At 44.6% G+C, this 19,111-nt stretch overlaps 1 protein-coding gene across 2 annotated transcripts in view; it reads right to left on the bottom strand.

Annotated features, from left to right (window-relative positions):
• LOC138768922 (uncharacterized) overlaps window positions 1-15,453 on the bottom strand; it is a 29,763-nt gene extending 14,310 nt beyond the window's left edge. The window contains exons 1-4 of one of the 2 annotated variants that reach the window (XM_069946972.1): window positions 15,302-15,453; window positions 13,606-13,699; window positions 9,429-9,594; window positions 948-1,093 (exon numbers count right to left, since the gene is read on the bottom strand). In XM_069946972.1, the coding sequence (XP_069803073.1) occupies window positions 948-1,093; window positions 9,429-9,594; window positions 13,606-13,699; window positions 15,302-15,315 (420 nt within the window). In that variant the 5' untranslated portion in view covers window positions 15,316-15,453. The remainder of the gene's footprint in view (window positions 1-947; window positions 1,094-9,428; window positions 9,595-13,605; window positions 13,700-15,301) is intronic. The other variant, XM_069946973.1, reaches the window with a different exon arrangement.
• Window positions 15,454-19,111: the final 3,658 nt, after the last annotated feature.

Below are 19,111 nucleotides of genomic sequence, written 5' to 3'. Positions count from 1 at the left end.
ATTACAGTTCAGCTCCATTCACTTTAATGGAACTGAGCTGCCAAACCTCACACCCAAACTGAAGACAGGAGAGGGGAGGGTCTGTGTCTGGAAGAAAGCAAACATGTTTTTGTAAACTAAATAACCCCTTTAATATCCACTGAAACTAAAAGCCCCTATTACACAGGGCGATTCAGAGGAGCAAGCGAGCACTGACCTGTCAGATCAGCACTCGCTTGCTCCTCGTTCCCCAATCACTGTTGTCGATATTACATGCGCCGGCAGTGAGCAGGTAAGAGCTAGGGGGGCTGTGGGGAGCTGCCCAGGTGATCGCTAGATAGTCCGAGAAGCCCATAGAAGATAGCGGTGGTCTCCTGTCGCCGCTCCTACCACACGGTGCGGTGGCAGCATATCGCTGCTAAGGCTAGGTTCACACTGCATTTTCAGCATCCGTTTAACGGATCCGTTTTTTGCAAAAAATGGATTGCAAAAAACGGATGCATTTGTGTGCATCCGTTTTTGATCCATTTTTCCATTGACTTCCATTATAAAAAAAAAACAGATCCGTTTTTTTTTTTACGCACAATAAAGTACTGTTGACACTACTTTTTTGACCGTTAAAAAAAAATGTTCCGTTAAATGGATGCTGAAAACGCAGTGTGAACCTAGCCTAACTAGATCGTTGATGTTTCAACATGTTGAAAGACAACGATCAGCCAACATTGTACATTGTTTCTATTACACGAAACGAATACGGCCAAAGATCGCTTTGTGTAATAGGGTACAAGTAAATGTTGGAGGTGGGAGATCCTTAAGAAAGAACGTTCACTTCTAGGTGGAGTTATCTTCTAGGAAACGTATTATAGCATGTACAGTACAAACTGATTATAAGACTGATGTTAAGGAGATAAAATCATCAATACAGACAGATCTATGTGGTTAAAAGCAAAATAGAAGAAAAGACTCACCTGTATATCAGGTTTCGCATCTTTGGACAGTACACTGAAGTTGATGATTGATCGGATCATTTCCAGGAGGATGGAGACCACGAAGGCAAAGAGTTCCTGGCGGTTCTCTTGCAGGATGCCCCGAGACACGTAGTAGATGCAGAACACTGATAAAAAGATTTAGAACAATCCTTCAATGACTACCAAGGTACAACACCTACACCATTAACTGTTATGTGATCCTAAAGATCTAAATCTATAACAGGGAGCGACGCTGCAAGTGACCGACACCATTATCTCTATGCACGTTCATGGAACAATAAACAATAGTGGCCTTAAAGGGAATGTGTGTCATCAAAACGTTCAATCCCTAAAAACCATACTGAAAAATTAAAAATCTAAACTTCTGGCACATATCTACGAAACCTGAAAAGTTTCTTCTGGACAGGGACAGCAGTATGCTTAATGTAGGAGATCCCTTCCGCTACCTAATCATAAGACCACTTGTTCATTCAAATTGGATGATCATAGAAACAGATTAAAGAACTGACGTTCCTTAAAGGGGTTTTCCAGGTTTTCCTCTCCAGTCCTTATTTACAGTGTGATATTGCAGCTCTGCAGCTGCAGTACTATGTTTATAGTAATCCTGGATAACCCCTTTAATTCTATATTAAAGATTAAATATTGCACATTGGAGATTCACCAAAGATAAAGAATTTGCTTACCAGGTAATTTATGTGAGATTCAGAACAGTGATAAATAGATTAGTACTTTCTATTACTGAGAACCATATTACACAATGTTCAGTCTGTGATATACCATTGTTCAGGCCACAACACAGTTTTATGTTCTTTACATTCTTATACCTAATGATCGCCTTTACCATATTATACCATATGTATTGCTAGTTTCTGTTATGGTAGTAAGTGAATAAAATAAGAAATAGAGATGAGAGAATTTACAGTAATAACAAGGCGAATCGCTTCATTATCTCAGCAATCCGCTCATCTGCCGGCTGCCATTTAGCTGTCTGCCGCTCCTCCCCAGGTGCTGGGGAAAGCTGGATCCAGTCCTGGGAAAATTCTCCGTACAGATCCGAGCTGCAGTAACCAGCGTGGCCATTACACAATGAACAGAGCGGTCTACTTATGCTGCAGCTGTGTATATGCTGGAGCCGTGGCAGGATTGTATCTTCCAAGAACATGTAAATTGGCAAACTTTCAAGATGCCCAAGTATATAAGCATAAGGAGGCACGGGTCCCAATGATCTAAATGGCCCAAATGTTGTCTGCCAATGACTAGATTAGGTTCATTTTCCGAGGTATCCAAGTTTTATCTCGGACTGCTGCACTTTTGATTGAAAACAAAACATGTATACGCTCAGAAAACGACCCCAACACAGTCCCTCGCTGATCACATTTGGGCCATTTAAAAAGTGTCACTGTAGTTTGTAAAATGTTTTAGGGTACAAACCCACACACCGTATACGCAGCAGATACGCAACAAATACGCAGCAGATTTGAAGCGGTGTTCAGTTATTTAGATCTAATCTGCTGCGTATTTGCTGCGTATGGCAGCAGTAAATACGCTGCGTATACGGTGTGTGGGTTTATACCCTTAGGGTATGAACCCACACACCGTATACGCAGCAAAAACGCAGCAAATACGCAGCAAATACGCAGCAGATGTGATGGTGAAGATTTGATGTTGTGTTCAGTTATTTAGATCTAATGTGCTGCGTATTTGCTGCATATCGCAGTAGTAAATACGCTGCATATACGGTGTGTGGGTTTGTACCCTTAATGTCATAGAGACAAGTCAAAAGTTTTGATCAGTCCGGGTGTAAGTGTTTAGACCTGTACCGATCGTGAGAACAAGCTGAAAGAAGACCACGTTGCAGCGCGTCCTCTCCCACTCTGTGTAAGAAAAAAAAAAAAGTCTATGGAGCCCGACTATTTATCTTACACAGAGTAGGGAGAGGACGTGCTGCAGCACTGTCTTCTCACGATTGGTACAGGTGTGAACACTCAGAACCGGACTGATCAAAACATTTGACATGTCAAAAGTTCTTACAAATGACAGGTACACTTTAAGTCAATTGAGCAACTGCTTGTCTGTGATTGGTATTTTGACAGGTTGCCAAGGGATATGTGCCTTGGAAGCCACAATACTGGAGTGAACAAGCCCTTAAAGTGTCACTGTCGTTAAAATTTTTATTGCAGAAATCAATAGTACAGGTGAAACTTTGTAATTGGGTTTATTAGCCGGAAAATGCATTTTTATCATGAAAAAGCAGTTTGAAGCTCTCCCCCCTGTCTTCATGGTTTTCCTATGGAGAGAGAAAGGAAAGGCAGCAAAAACAGGACAACAAAGAGTTAATTTACATTCACATCCCAGGCTCTCTCCTGCGATAGGCACCACTGACCTCTCTGACCTCTCTGACCACTAATTAGGGCTGAATATCTCCCCCACTGCCCAATCCTTTGTTCTCTGCTCTCAGCTGCTGCTAATTTCACTCCTTCCCCCTCCCCCCCCCCCTCTTCATAGACCAGACGGATCCGACTGATGAAAAAACTGTCGAGATTTCCTGATTCTGAGGAGTGGATGACAGAAAGGAGAGGAGGGGGGGGCCTGGGAAAAGGTTTTTTACATGCAGATAATGGCAGATTTGGCTAATAAAACCAATTACAAAGTTTCTTAAAATCGCCTGGACTATTGATTTCTGCCAAAAAAATTTTTAACGACAGTGACACTTTAACCCCTAGACGACCCTGGACGTAGGGTTACGTCATGGAAGTCTGTCCCCAGACGACCCATGACGTAACCTTACGTCATGGGTGTTATTCCCGCTATGAAGCGCGCTCCGGAGCGGAGCGCGCTTCATAGGAGGTGGGGGCCGGCTGCAGTGAGCAGCCGGGACCTCACCGGCAATGACACGCTGCAGCGATCGCGCTGCCGCGTGTCATTAACCCCTTAAACGCCGCGATCGCGGCGCGACCGCGGCGTTTAAGTGTAAGTGACAGGGGGAGTCCCCTGTCACTTACCGATCGGGACCCCCGCAGTGTGACTGCGGGGGTCCCGATCGGTAAAACGGGCCGCCGGAGCTCTCTCACCTGCCTCCGCGCGGTCCGATCGGCGCTCTGGTCACTGAGCCTGCACAGGCAGGCTCAATGAGCAGAGCGCCGATAACACTGATCAATGCTATGCCTATGGCATAGCAATCATCAGTGTAGAAATCCAAGTAGTGAATGTAAAAGTCCCCCAAAGGGACTTCAAATGTGTAAAAAAAAAAAAGTTAAAAACACTAACACACTACCCCAAAACCCCTCCCCCAATAAAAGTCTAAATCACCCCCCTTTCCCATTATATAAATAAAACATATAAAAATAAATAAATAGATAAACATATAATATACCGTAGCGTGCGGAATTGTCCGATCTATTAAAATATAACAAGCGTCATTGCGAACGGTAAACGGCGTACACGAAAAGAGGGAAAAAAGTGCGCGGATTACCGATTTTATGTTACATTATATATATAAAAAAATTAATAAAAAGTGATCAAAACGTCCGATCTTCACAAATATGGTATTAATAAAAACTAGAGATCATGGCGGAAAAAATGACACCCCATACAGCCCCGTAGGTGAAAAAATAAAACCTTTATAAGCGTCACAATAGTCCCATTTTATTTATAATTAATTGCCAAAAAAAAGGATTTCATTTAAAAAAAATATATAACATTAGAGAATCTGCGTAAACCTGCATATGGTTGTGTTCGGACTGACCTATAGAGTAATGGTATCATGTCGCTTTTACCATATAGTGCATTACGTAGACACAGGAACCCCCCAAACGTTACCATATTGCATTCTTTTTTGCGATTTCACCAATTTATATCTTCATAAATAATATATTTGGAATTCCATCATACATGTTATGGTAAAATGAATGACGCCATTACAAAGTACAACTATTCCTGTAAAAAATAAGCCCTTACATGGCCTGTAGATAAAAAACTGAAAGTGCTGGAGCTCTTAGAAGGGGAGGAGGGAAAAACGGAAACACTAAGATCAGAATTTGCGCGGTCCACTGGGTCATTTTGGGCCTGGTCCTCAAAGGGTTAAAGGGATTATCTAGGATTAGAAAAATAAATAAATAAATCACATCTACTTTCAAAAACAGCAGCACTTTAAAACACACACACGGCCATGTTTTTCTTTTATTCCCTTTTTGCGTTCTGACATCTCTACACAGGTGTAAAGGGTAAATTTAGCGGTTTTCATACCTTATTTTATATCATACGTCATGGTGCTTGTTCAAGTAAAAAGTCATCTTTTATCAACTGCAGATTGTGTTAAGTGGGCGTGGCCTCGGGGCATTAGCGCCACTTAGCCCCGCCCACAACGACACAGTTGGCCCCGCCCCCTCGCCGACCACTGGAACAGGCTGGCCGTAAGGTCTAGACCACACCCCCTTTACGTCAGCCAACCAATGGGCGTCAAGGGGGCGGGACCAACTGTGCCATTGTGGGCAGGGCTAAGTGGCGCTAATGCCACGAGGCCACACACACTTAATACAATCTGCAGTTGATAAAAGATGACTTTTTACTTGAACAAGCACCATGACGTATGATATGAAATAAGGTATAAAAAGTGCTAAATTTACCCTTTACACCTGTGTAGAGAAGTCAGAATGCACAAAGGGGGTGACAGTGTCACTTTAAGCCCCCATTACACGGAGCAATGTGGAGAGCAAGCGAGAGCCGACCTGACAGAACAGTGCTTGCTTGCTCCTCGTACCGCTATTACACGTGCCGACAGCAAGCGAGGAGGAGCAGGCAAGAGTCGGGGGGGGGGGGGGGGGGCATGGGGAGCCGCCCGGGTGATAGTCAGATTTAGGCCTGACCTGAAACAATATCGCTGTAAGTCCTAATAATAATCTGATTTTGACATACAGTGCAGGAGCGTCCTTGTGTCAAGGTGACTCCCTGGAAATTTCTTATCTGGCAGGATATAGCAGGAAGCTCCCCAAGCTCACCACTTTAAGCAGGCTGCCAAGCACACATGGCCCCTTAAAGGGGTTGTTCACCAATTTTTTCTTCTTTCAAATCAACTGGTACCAGAAAGTGCCAGAGATTTGTAATTTACTTCTATAAAAAAAAAAAAAAAATCTCAAGGCTTCCAGTACTTATCAGCTACTGAATGTCCTACAGGAAGTGGTATTTTTCCCAGTCTGGAGAGCAAGAGCCGTTTTCTATGGGGATTTGCTAGTACTCTAGACAGATCCTAACATGGACAGAGGTTGCAGCAGAGACTACTGTGTTAGACTGGAGAGAATACACCACTTCCTGCAGGATATACAGCAGCTGATAAGTACTGGAAGATTCAAGATTTTTTAATAGAAGTAAATTACAAATCTCTGGTACTTCTTGGCACCAGTTGATTTCTGTGGCAACTAACAGGGCACTTTAGGTAGGGGCATAAAGTGAGGGCACTAAGGGGGAGTACTTTTACCAAGAAAGGGACACTTAAAGGCCATTATTACTGTGCAGAACCAGCACAGGGTACTGTAAGTGTTTAGGAGGGCATTGTTTCTTTAAACTACTACTGTGACGGTACAAAAAGGCGCACTGTTACTCTGCTGGGGCACTAAGGAGAAACAATTACATAAGGGGTAACTACTACTGTGAGGGGTGCTATAACCTTGCCACTACTATGTTCAGGGTAATGATAGTGTTATTATTCAGAAGAACACGGGCACTTTAATGTCGGTAAGTTGACACAGGCACAACACGCACCCATGTGAATCACTTTAATGGCCACTGGTCAGACTACATTTCGGACATTTTTGTTTTGCAAGAATATATTGGATATTGAATATACAGTCTAGAAATTCAGCTCTCCCTATCTGCAGGCAAAGCACAGACTGGGTGGCTCTCATGCTATATACATCTTTTGCTGTAGCTTTGGTATATGTTTTTTCTCTTTTCCAGCCTGGCCTCCCTGAAGCAGTCCTCACACATATTTGACTGTATAACACAAGACTAATAAACCCTATACCTGGAGGGTGTTTTCTCTCTAGAAGTATTTGTTTGGGACATATGGCAGCACCAGAGGCTTATAAATAAAAGTCTATGATAACTGGTTTGACTTGTAGGCGTCTGTATTTTCTTTTGGTGTCATGATACCTGAAGTGCCTGTGGTGCGCTATTATAACCCCACCTCCCAGGTAAAATAGTGCGGCAACATAGTAATATAAAATAACTCAGCAGGGAGGTACGCAGGACAATGAATATACATTTTGTTGTTACATACTAGATCGTTTGAGGTCGTCCCTTCAGCAGAACATCAATATTGCACAAAGCAATGACGGAACATCCTGCGGACAGCACGTAAGCACTGCCCCATAATCTACAACTTCTGTAATAGTGAGAAATTCTCAGAAGTTCTTATTGCAGATCCAGCAGAACCAAGTTTAGTTGGAGGGATAACTCATGGTGATCTCAATGTGTCACCTATGGTCTTACATAGGACTGTAGGTATCTTCCTGCATTCTGTGCGCTGTAGTGTTCTCAGGATATGCAGTGCAGATAGACTGGGGCTGTCTGTGACTTATCTGACCGCCTCTCCTAAGTCTTTTATTTTCCAAAATGAGGAAACACGAGATGTGGCAATAAGATTTATGTTCAATACATTATTGTAAAAATAAATGTAGAAATACTCTGATCTGCTACTGATGGGAAAGTGTAAGGATCTGAGAGACTATGACAAGGCCCAGACTGGCTCAGAGCACCTCCCAAAAACAGTAGGTGGGGTGTTCCCGGTATGTAGTGGTCAGTACCTACCAAGGGTAACCAAAGGATAGACAACCAGGAAGTTGGCAACAGGGCTATCCAATTAGACAAAGCGATTTTTAATGATTTATGATAAACAATCGCAAACAAGATCGTTCACTGTTAGGCTAGGTTCACACTACGTTTTTGCAATCCGTTTTTGCAAAAAACGGATGAAAAACTGATGAAAAAAACGGATGCAACTGTGTGCATCTGTTTTGATACATTTTTTCCATTGACTTCCATTATAAAAAAAAAGGGATCCGTTTTTTTTTTGACGGACACAAAAATGACGTCGACCACGTTTTTGTGTCCGTCAAAAAAAAATAAAAAAAACGGATCCGTTTGCACAGTTGCATCCGTTTCTTTTCATCAGTTTTTCATCTTTTTTTTTTTTTTTTTGCAAAAAACAGATTGCAAAAACGTAGTGGTAAACCTAGCCTTATCGTGAATTTGCTCAGCATATTAGACAGAGCGATTGTCATTCGTTACAACGATCGTTTACTCCCTCTGATCACAGCAAATGAAGGAACGATCTGGAATTTGGGTCCATTTACACAGAAAGATTATCTGCCAAAGATTTGAAGCCAAAGCCAGGAACAGACTATAAATAGAGAACAGGTCATAAAGGAAAGCCTGAGATTTCTCCTCTTTTCAAATCCATTACTGGCTTTGGCTTCAAATCTTTGGCAGATAATCTGTCAGATAATCTTTCTGTGTAAATGGACCCTTACACTGAACGATTAGTGAACAAATGTGGAATTAAAGCGAACAATTAACGATGAAACGAGTGATGACCGATTTCTCGTTGATTGATCGTTTCCTGCATTTACATGAAACAATTATCGCTTAAATTTAAACAATATGACAATAATTTGCACGATGTGTATGGGAAGTGAAGACTAGCCGCTTGGTGTCATCTCACAGATTAACTACGGTATCACACATTGCCGAAACAGTCCCTGCTAGCTATGATGGAGAGGTGTCAGACTGCGGCTATGTATGGGGCTGAATATCTCCTCTACATATCCTCCACTGCACATGAGCATCCCTATCTGGATCATGAAGCAATGAAAGAAGGTGTCTGGCATGATGGATACCATTTTCTTTTATCTCTCGTGGAAGGCTGGTGCATCACTTACCTGGATACACGAATGCTAAAAGGCAGATGCTTCTGTATACAATACAGTACAACTCACATCCCAAACACTTACATTAAAAAAAAAACATAGTGTACTTGACTAAGCTTTTGTTTACAGTAAAATAAATGAGTTGAAACGTATGAAATGCAGGGAACCGTAGACACTTATTTTACACAATGCAAATCAATTTCTATATTTAACATATCAGTTTTAATATGTTCCATCACTATTACAACACACAAGTCACATGTCAACTGTAAACCCAGCCTTAAAGGGTTTATCCAGGCTTAGACAAATATGCCTGCTTTCTTCCAGAAACAGCACCTCTCCTGTACACAATTTGAGAGTGTTTTTTTTAGCTTGGTTCCATTGAAGTGAATAAGCTAAATTGTAATATCACACACAACCTGAGGACACGGGTGGTACTGTTTTTGCAAGAAAGTAGTCCCTTGATAAGCACAAACGTGTGAACCCAGCCTTAACTGGAAAAGAGTGAGCGCATCTTGGCTCTGTGTACCATGATTACCTGTGCACTTACCAACTCCTATGAGCTGTATAAGAGACACGGTGGAATCTTCATTTCTCTGTTGCACCAGGTTATAGATGGTTAAGCCAAGAACACAGAGGAGGGAGATGATAGCCAGGATGAAATATGTTTTTATCGGCCATGGAAGCTCTCCCCAGGGCTTGATCTGTAGAAAAAAAGCACAGATTATCACGTCTTGCGCATTTCTTTGTTCCACGTCATACATTTAATCTAGGTAAAGCGTGATCAATACCCAAAAAACCATCTAGTATCAGACCATTTCTCTTATTCTAAAATTTAGCAGATTGGGTTTTATGGGGTTATAAAATGATTATTTGCTAGTGAGTGTCGGCTCCTACAAGCAGCAGCACCGGGCACTGAAGCTAATCTATACTGCCCCCTCTGATAATGTACACTGCCCACAGACTGCCCCCTCTGATAATGTACACTGCCCACAGACTGCCCCCTCTGATAATGTACACTGCCCACAGACTGCCCCCCTCTGATAATCTATACTGCCCACAGACTGCCCCCCTCTGATAATCTATACTGCCCACAGACTGCCCCATCTGATAATGTACACTGCCCACAGACTGCCCCCTCTGATAATATATACTGCCCACAGACTGCCCCCTCTGATAATCTATACTGCCCCCTCTGATAATCTATACTGCCCCCTCTGATAATCTATACTGCCCGCAGACTGCCCCCTCTCATAATCTATACTGCGTCCTCGTGATAATCTATACTACCCACAGATTGCTCTCTGATAATCTATACTGCCTGCAGAGTGCTTCCTCTGATAATCCATACTGCCCGCAGACTGCCCCCTCTGATAATCTTTATAATCTGTTGCCTTGCAGCACTGGGCCAACATCTTAAAGGAGTCTGCATGTTCTCCCTGTGTTTGCATAGGTTTTCTCTGTGTACCCCGGTTTCCTATGACATCTATACACATAAGCGACTTTAGTCTGTGAGCCCTAGTTGGGACAGGAGCCAAATTGAGAAGGTATGTATCGGTCGGCACTATATAAATAAAGGAATTATTATGGGAATAAAATGAAAACACAAGCAGCTGAGTCCCCCTAGTGGTGGCTGCAGTCACTTGCAGGCATCAGGCTCCTCATCTTCAAGAAATAAGATAACGAAAGTCAAGACGTTTACCCATACATCTGCTTCCTAAGTCATTTGTGCTCCATCCGCAGGTGCTGGACTATAGGCGAGTGCCCCTGGCGTATGTACAGATACAGAAGACTCTGCTGCCTGCACTGTTAAACGGAAACTAACAGCAGGTTTATACATTTAAAAGCTTTTTAGGATCTAGTGCAGAGTTTTGTAATAATTGCTAAAAAGAAGTATTGGGAGCATTTACTCCTCTGTGTGGAGCACTGGCCTGCCCCCATAGCGCTGATCCGGCCCCCTCGCTCCATTGATTCTCATTAGAAGGAGCTGGCTCAGAACTATGGGGGCAGGGCGGTGCTCCTAACTGTGCTCCACACAGAGGAGTAAACTGCTAGTAGCACGGGAACAGTGCAGAGGAGGAAGGTAAGAGGAATACCTTCCTCCTCTGTGCCCTGTGCACAATAAGGGGCTATAAGCAGGTTAGATTGATCTCACCTGCTGATAGTTCCCCTTTAAGCGCCTGCACAGAAAAGGAATCTGAAACGGAAAAAAAAAACAGAAGTGTAATTTTGGAAACCAAAAGCATGATAATGTTACTCTGTCCTTAAAGGGACACTAGACCAAGAAGTGAATGACAGATGTGAACAGGTTAATCTTACCTCCACGGTCCGTCCCCAGTAAAAGGCCCTATCACACAAAGTGATTATCGATACTGACCATTATGGCCGAGAATTGGTTTGTGTAAAAGAGAACGATCTGTCGACACTGGTCTTTCAATACGTTGAAAAATCAACAATCACAATAGCAGCGATCTGCTGACATCGCTACGTGGAATAGGAGCGGCAGCAGCAGACTGCCACTATCTTCTATGGGCTGTCTGGATGAACTAGCGATTACCCGGGCATGATTAAGTATTAATTGCTATATGATTAAAAAAAACAAAAAAACAACAACTGCAAAGTAAAAGAAAACAGATTTCATGAGGAAGAACTGAAATATTGTTCAGAATTTTTGTTATCTTTAGTTTTCCTTTAAGACGGTTCTAAATACACATAAGTGTTCTTGGGAATGTAAAGCATGGTATTTACATTCCTTTGCATCTTAAATGGAATTTTTTAGCAGTTCTCAGCCCTTAAAGGAGAAGTCTGGGGAAAAATTTATATTAAAGGGAGCCTGCCACCTCCCGTGCTGGGGGAAGGCCGCCCGACCCCCCGATAGAGCCCCGGATACTTACCCCATCTTACCAAGTCCCGTTTCTGGAGCCGGTCCCGGGAAGGAGATATCCCAGTCTGAAGCCTGGCGCGCGCTGCTGAGATGAGTCCAACGCCCATAGAGAATGACGGCTCCAGGAATGGGACTTGGCGAAATGGGGTAAGTATCCAGGGCTCTAGCTCTATACAAATCCCCAATATACACTTATTACGGGAAATGCTTATAAAGTGCTTTTTCCCTGCACTTACTACTGTATCAAGGCTTCACTTCCTGGATAACATGGTGATGTCACTTCCTGGATAACATGGTGATGTCACTTCTGGGTAACATGGTGATGTCACTTCCTGGATAACATGGTGATGTCACCACCCGACTCCCAGAGCTGTGCGGGCTGTGGCTGCTGGAGAGGATGATGGCAGGGGGACACATGGCACTGGAGGGACACCGAGCATCCCCCTGCCATCATCCTCTCCAGCAGCCAGAGCCCGCACAGCTCTGGGTGTCGGGGCGTGACATCACCATGTTATGCAGGAAGTGACATCACCATGTTATGCAGGAAGTGACATCACCATGTTATGCAGGAAGTGAAGCCTTGATGCAGTTGTAAGTGCCGGGAAAAAAAGCACTTTATAAGCATTTCCCATAATAGGTGTATATTGGTCATATGTATAACTTTTGGGGGGCAATACAATACTTAAATAAAAACTTTCACCGGACTTCTCCTTTAAAACTGCTGACAGCCCTATATACAGTTCAGAGAGAAGGAAAGGATACTTTCTGTTTTGAACATGTAAGCCCTGTGGAGGAGATAGATGGGACCTGCACCTATGAGACATTGATAGTATATCCTGTGAATTTGCCATGAAGTTCTCCGATCAGAATACCCCTTTAAATGTGTAGATGCATTGCCAGTATGGGTCATTCAGGATATATAGAAAGCTGGGTAACGGGCTATGGGTAGAATACACATCTTCCCCTGCTTCCTGTTACACGTGTGTTATTCAGGACATATAAAAAGCTGAGGGGATGGTGCCGGGAGGAGGATGCCTGAACGTGGAATAGAAACTGGGGGGAAGGGGGGGGCGGTGGGGGTAGTACACAAGGAAGGGGACCACAAGTTCCAATGTGTCATATACAGGGGGACTACAAGGCCCAGCATGTCATATACAGGGGAATCTAGCTAGTGGACAGTCCTTATCTCTGGATGTCTTAGAGACTTGTTTTACCATTTTTATGCGTGTGAAGACAACTGCAAGTTAATAACAGGATGCCTATCCTGTAGCATCCTGTTGCATAACTCTTGCAAGGTACAAGAAAAAAAAAATCTGGTTTTCATAACAGAAAAAAAATACAAACTGCCCTATTCTGATCATATGTTAAAGAAAATCTGCCTGTTCTATATGATGCTCAGAGCTGCAAATAGCTCACAGGGAGATAAATAAATGATACTTGGGTTATAGCTGTTTGCAAAATTATAAAATTATGTTTTCCTCCCTGCCCTGCATGATTAATGTACAGAGCGCAGTTATGAGGCGCAGGCAGGAAGGATGGAGAAGGTAGCAGACATGCATGCTGCAGCTCAGTCCAGCCGCTATGGCAGTTTAGCTTTGAAGTAGAACATGAAAGTCCTATTACACAGAGCAAAATTAGCCTGTCTGGACAATAATCGCTCAGTGTAATAGGGTCCTAATAGTGAAGGTTCATGACGTAGGTCAATCTGTACTACAAGGGTAAATTCAGACACAGCACAATGGATTTTTCAGGACAGAATCTGCATCCACTGTTTTTGGCCTCGACCCGATTGACTCTATATCAACCTCATTAGACCACGGGTTGTACTTACAGGGCCAAATGGTGTAGGGATGAGCTCCTGGTGCCGTGGTTGCAGGTTGGGCAGGGGCAGGTCGCTGGTATCACTGTTCCGTGAGACAATAGGCCTGAAAAAAACAAGATAGTAAAATATTACGTTAAGTATACACAATTACAGATGCATTAATGCATTAGTCCATTTAGGAAGAACACTGGGCTCTGTAAAGAGTGGCTGCTCACAGGTCAATGCTCTGGCTTCAGAACACAGACTTGGGTACCCCTTTTCCAGGTAAAACACAGGAGCCAGACCTATCGCACATCCATCATGTCCTTCAAAGAATTGTGCAGCTACCAACATGCCCTGGTAGGAGAAGCTAGAACCATGGGTGTCAAACTCAGGCTGTTGCAAAACTACAATTCCCATCATGCCTGGACAGCCAAACATGTCACCCCTGGACAGCCCTCCAAACCCACCCTACCCCTTGATACAGCCCCCCATACTTACCTCATCCTGCCAGTCCCACCGCAGAGATACAGCTGAACGCTCATCCGTACACTCAATATGCAAATGAGCGGAGATGATTTTGACATCCATAGAAAATCACTGCTCCGATAATTTTCTACGGACGTGGGACTCATCTCTACCTATATCATCTGCATATTGAGCGGGCAGCTGTATTTCCGCAGCAGGACCAGCATTGGCAGGATGGGGTAAGTATGGGGGGGGGGGGGGCACCCAGGGGTTAAAGCTTCCCTTTAAGCTTTGGCTGTCCAGGCATGATAGGAATTGAAGTTTTATAACAGCTGGAGGGCCTCAGTTTGACACCTGTGAGGTAGACCCTCTAAGGGCCCTATTCCACCGGACGATTATCGTTCAGATTATCGTTAAATCGTTCGAATCTAAACAATAATCGTTCGGTTGAAATGCAGTTAACGATTAGCGACCAAACGAAAAATCGTTGATCACTTTATAAGACCCGGACCTATTTTTATCGTTGCTCGTTCGCAAATCGTTCGCATTGAATAAGACGTTGTTCGGTCGTTTGCAGTAGATGCGAAAGCAATAGCGAAGAAGAAACGATCACAAATACGATCATAAGTAACGATTATCGTTCCATGGAAATGAGTGAACGTTTTCTGGTCTTTCGCAATAGCGGTGGTTTGAGATCGTTAACGATTATGCAAACGATAATCGCCCGGTGGAATAGGGCCCTAAGACTACAGCAAAGTTACCTGACCCTCCAGCTGTTGCACAACTACAACTCCTATCGTGCCCTCACCTCATGGACTAAAGCCTCTCATCGTCTACAGCAGAGTCATGCAAAACTACAACTCCCATCATGCCCGTCCCACCCCTGGACAAGAGGGTGACCCTACACACCCCCTTTAATTGTCCATAGCAGAGTTTATCAACCTGTGGCCCTCCATCATGTCCTTTCAGCACCCCGGACAAGAGTAGACCCCATATCCCTCTGTATTGCCTGGTAATCTCCAGCAAAACTACAACTCCCATCATGCCCCAACAGCCTGTAGCTCTGCAGTCACAGGTAAGGGTAACATACAGCAATAAGAAGCTGTGTCAAGGTAGTAAAACCGTAGCAATGCATGCTGGGACTTGTAGTTACTTAGCGTACATGTATAGGAGGGCGCCCAGCCCCCCTGCCATGTATACGACACTATATGGCGACTATACCGGGCTGCTGGGGCCCCGTGTACCGGGCTGCGGATACCTGTGGTCCTCCATGCTGGCCGTGTCCCCCGGAGTTGCGGCTCCTCCGCTCCGTCACAATGGTGCCCGGCTACACCCGCCACCTGCGCCCTGTCCCCCGCACTTACAGCACAGTGCACGGGGCTGGCCTAGTGCTGGCTGCCTGGCTGCGCTCCCGCTGCATCATGGGAGATGTAGTTTACATTCCCAGCACAAGTCTTGCTCAATCCGTATTTTACCTCAGGGACTTCCTCATGATTTCCTCTCAGTGTAGCCTTGGGCGGGATTTCACTCCTTTACTGTAAATCACATCACACCCAAGGGCCAGGGCCACACAGAATGCAATAAAGCTGTGCTCCCCAACCATTTACTACTATTTTTTCACTAATACATTTCTTAACTTGAACACTTTACGGAACCCAAGCGGAGAATTTCTGTCGGATTCTGTAGCTCGCACCCGTTCACGGCCGCACGCCTCTCCGCCCATGCCATAGACACTATTCTATGGGCAGACGGATTCCGCATTCCGCCGAAAGAATTGACACATCAATTCTTTCGGCAGAATGCGGAATCCACCCGTGCATAGAATGGTGTCGGAGAGGTGCGCGGCCGTGGACGGGTACGAGCTACAGAATCCGTTGGAAATTCTCCGCTCGGGTTCCGTAGTGTGAACCCACCCTAAAGGGAAACTATCAGCAAGTTAGACGAATCTAACCTGCTGATATTTCCCTATTGCACAGGAGATGCTGAGGAGGAAGGTATGTGTCTTACCTTCCTCCTCGGCACTGTTCCCATGCAGTTAGTCGTTTGCTCCATGGTTCCATAGGGCCGATCTCCCCTGGCCGGCCCGCCTATTTCTATTTATAATAAATGGAGCAGGCAGGCCGGATTGGTGCTATGGGGGCGGGCAGTGCTTCTAACAGTCTCACCGGATCAGGGAATAAACGACTAACTGCACCGGAATGGCACAAAGGAGGAAGGTAAGAGGCATACCTTCCTCCTCTGCGTCTCCTGTGCAATAGGGACATATCTGCAGGTTAGATTATTCTAAACTGCCAATACTTCCCCTATCAGGTTGGATGTATCTAACCTGCAGATATGTCCTTGTAGGGTTTAGGGCGCTGAGGATGAAGGTAATTTTCTTACCTTGATCCTCAGCACTATTTTAGTGATATTTGTAGATTATTTTATATGCCAATGAAGTGTTTTGGTGCACTTGGGGTGGGACTTCCACTTGGGGTGCACCAATCCGCCCCACCCCTCCTAATGAATAATGGGCAGATTGCTGTGTACTAGGACCAAACTGACTACCTGCTTGCCAATCATAAGTACTAACATGTCACAAAAAATATAACTGCGCTCCTCTCAAAAAGAACCGCCACTTTCAGTATATATTCTTCCACCCTTCAATGCGTTAAACCAGTTCTAACACGCCAGGTTAGTAAGTATTCCAGCTTCAGTGACTTTTATGCAAGAAATTTGTTGAGCTGCACTACTAGCCTTGAAGGCGTTGTCCTATATGCAGATGCTCAATAGAATTTAGGGTTACATTGATATCTTTTAGTTGTTTAGGATTCCACTTGTTTGGTCATTTGTTGACCAAGATAAGAAAGTTAGCCATAGCTCATTACGAGATCACACACAGTGGAACGACTTTAAAAAAAAAAAAAAAAACCTTCTGGCGACTTCTTATAGACCACACCAAACAATGCTTTCTCACTCAGTTACTTAATTGTCCCTGACACAATTCACTGCGTCTCAAGGGTTCTGTCTCATGGTCACTGTTCCTTCCATTTCAATGACTCCGTCCAGTGTGTCTTGGTTTCCTGCATCTCATGGGTCCTGTCTAGGCTACAGAAAAGGAGGTAAGACCATTCTCCGTAGCAACCAGTTTCCCATTACAGCCATTTTCTTTGTCCTGTAGAACTGGACTCTTAACAGGCTTGTTAGGACCCACAGTCTCCTCCATGGCACTGCTTTCCCCCAACAATGGCTTCCATATTGGAAAACACACTTCAGCTTCCACTTTCTGGAATATGGCCCCTCAGAAAACACAAAATAGCGGAAATTCAATTAAACATAATGGGGCAATGCTATGTCTATATCTTATGAGCGGAATTTGAAGCGGAATCCGCAGCTAAATTTACGTGGATTCAACTTTAAATTCCTTGCCTCAGTGTGAACATACCCTTAGGTTATGTTCACACTGAGTAAAATCGTTGGAATCCGGCGGTGGAGCTCTCTGTAACGGAATCCTGTCTGCCTTAGTGACACACAGTGTCTCTATGAGGGGGCTCACGTGCCTCCGCTCCTGACGCTTTCCATGCAAAAAATTGACATGTCATTTCTTTCAGGAGAGAGCGACGAAAGCAGAGGCACACAAGCCATCCCATAGAGACACTGTGTGACACTGAGGCAGAAAGGATTCCGTGGCAGAGAGCTCTGCCGCCGAATTCCGCCACTTATACTCAGGTAGAGGTAGAGCTTGCGCTACTGCACATGTCTGCCTATTAATTTTCAGCACCCGGACCCTTGACCCATACAAACCTTACATCACTATGACATGTCAAAAGTTTGATTCAATTATAGGAACCCTTTAAGGGGACATTTAGGCTGCATTCCCACGTTCCGTGATCCTGACGGATCACGGACATGGAATGCACGTACCGGAGTCCTCCCGCGCCCGGACAGCATCTGTAATTAGATGCTGGGAGCGGGGGAGACTGTATTCATAAGCGCCGCGCTGTAGTAACAGCACCGCGCGGCTGATTTATTACAGCGCGGCGCTTATGAATACAGTCTCCCCCGCTCCCAGCATCTAATTACAGATGCTGTCCGGGCACGGGGGGACTCTGGTACATGCATTCCACGTCCGTGATCCGTCAGGATCACGGAACGTGGGAATGCAGCCTTACATGTACTGTTTGCTGCAGATTTTACGCTACAGATTTCACACTGCTGACTATGGGGCCTCACTTTTAATTCTGTCCAGGGCCTTACTTTGCCTAAAACCAGCCCTTAGTTATCTCTGGCAAGATAATATTCCCCACGTAGGCATTACTCTGTAGAAAATCACCCCTGGTAGTTATCATCCCCCCCAGTAGGTAGTATGCTGTAGAGGTGATACCCCTGCTAACACCCCAATAAGTAGTATCCCCAGTAGATGGCCTCCTGTGTAGTCCCCCTTTAGTAGAAGGTCCCCTGTGTAGTCCCCTTGTCAGTTTATGCCCCCTAGTTTATTCCACCTTTAGCAGATGGCCCCCAGTATAGTCCCCCTTTAGTAGATGGTATCCAATGTGGATAAATAGAATACAAAAAAACTCACCTCCCACAAGCTCCCCCAGCGCTGCAGGTCTCCTGGTGCTTCTCTCCCCTCTTGGGCAGGACTGGGTGGGCAGGACTTCTGTCTCAGGCAGCTTCTGTAACAATTGCTGCCTGTGCCAGACAAGAGAACAGGAAGGAGAAACACCAGGTGACCTGCACTGCATTGTGAGGCAGGTTTTGTGTTTGTTTTTAGTTCGCTCACAGGTACTGCAGCTGTCATAGAGGTACGTAAAAAGTTTTGATAGGTCCGGCCGGGTCTGAGTATTTAGACCCGTACCAATCAGGGGAAGAGCCAGGTGAGGATGCGCTGTAGTTCAGTCCAATCCTGCTATCTCTTAGAATAAAAAGAGGCTGGCTCATAATGTAAGTCTATGATTAATCAGGACCTTTGACATGTCTCTATGACATAAAAAAAACAAAAAGTGCAACAGCACCCTGCAGGTGCAAGTTCTTACTGTACATAGTCCCCCAGGTGTACACACATTACAAAACTTCTCTAAACACTCCC

The sequence above is a fragment of the Dendropsophus ebraccatus genome, chromosome 12, assembly GCF_027789765.1.
Source record: "Dendropsophus ebraccatus isolate aDenEbr1 chromosome 12, aDenEbr1.pat, whole genome shotgun sequence".
NCBI classification, from domain to species: domain Eukaryota; kingdom Metazoa; phylum Chordata; class Amphibia; order Anura; family Hylidae; genus Dendropsophus; species Dendropsophus ebraccatus.
Note: the sequence above shows the minus strand (reverse complement) of the source record. Positions and strands in the feature narration are given on the sequence as shown.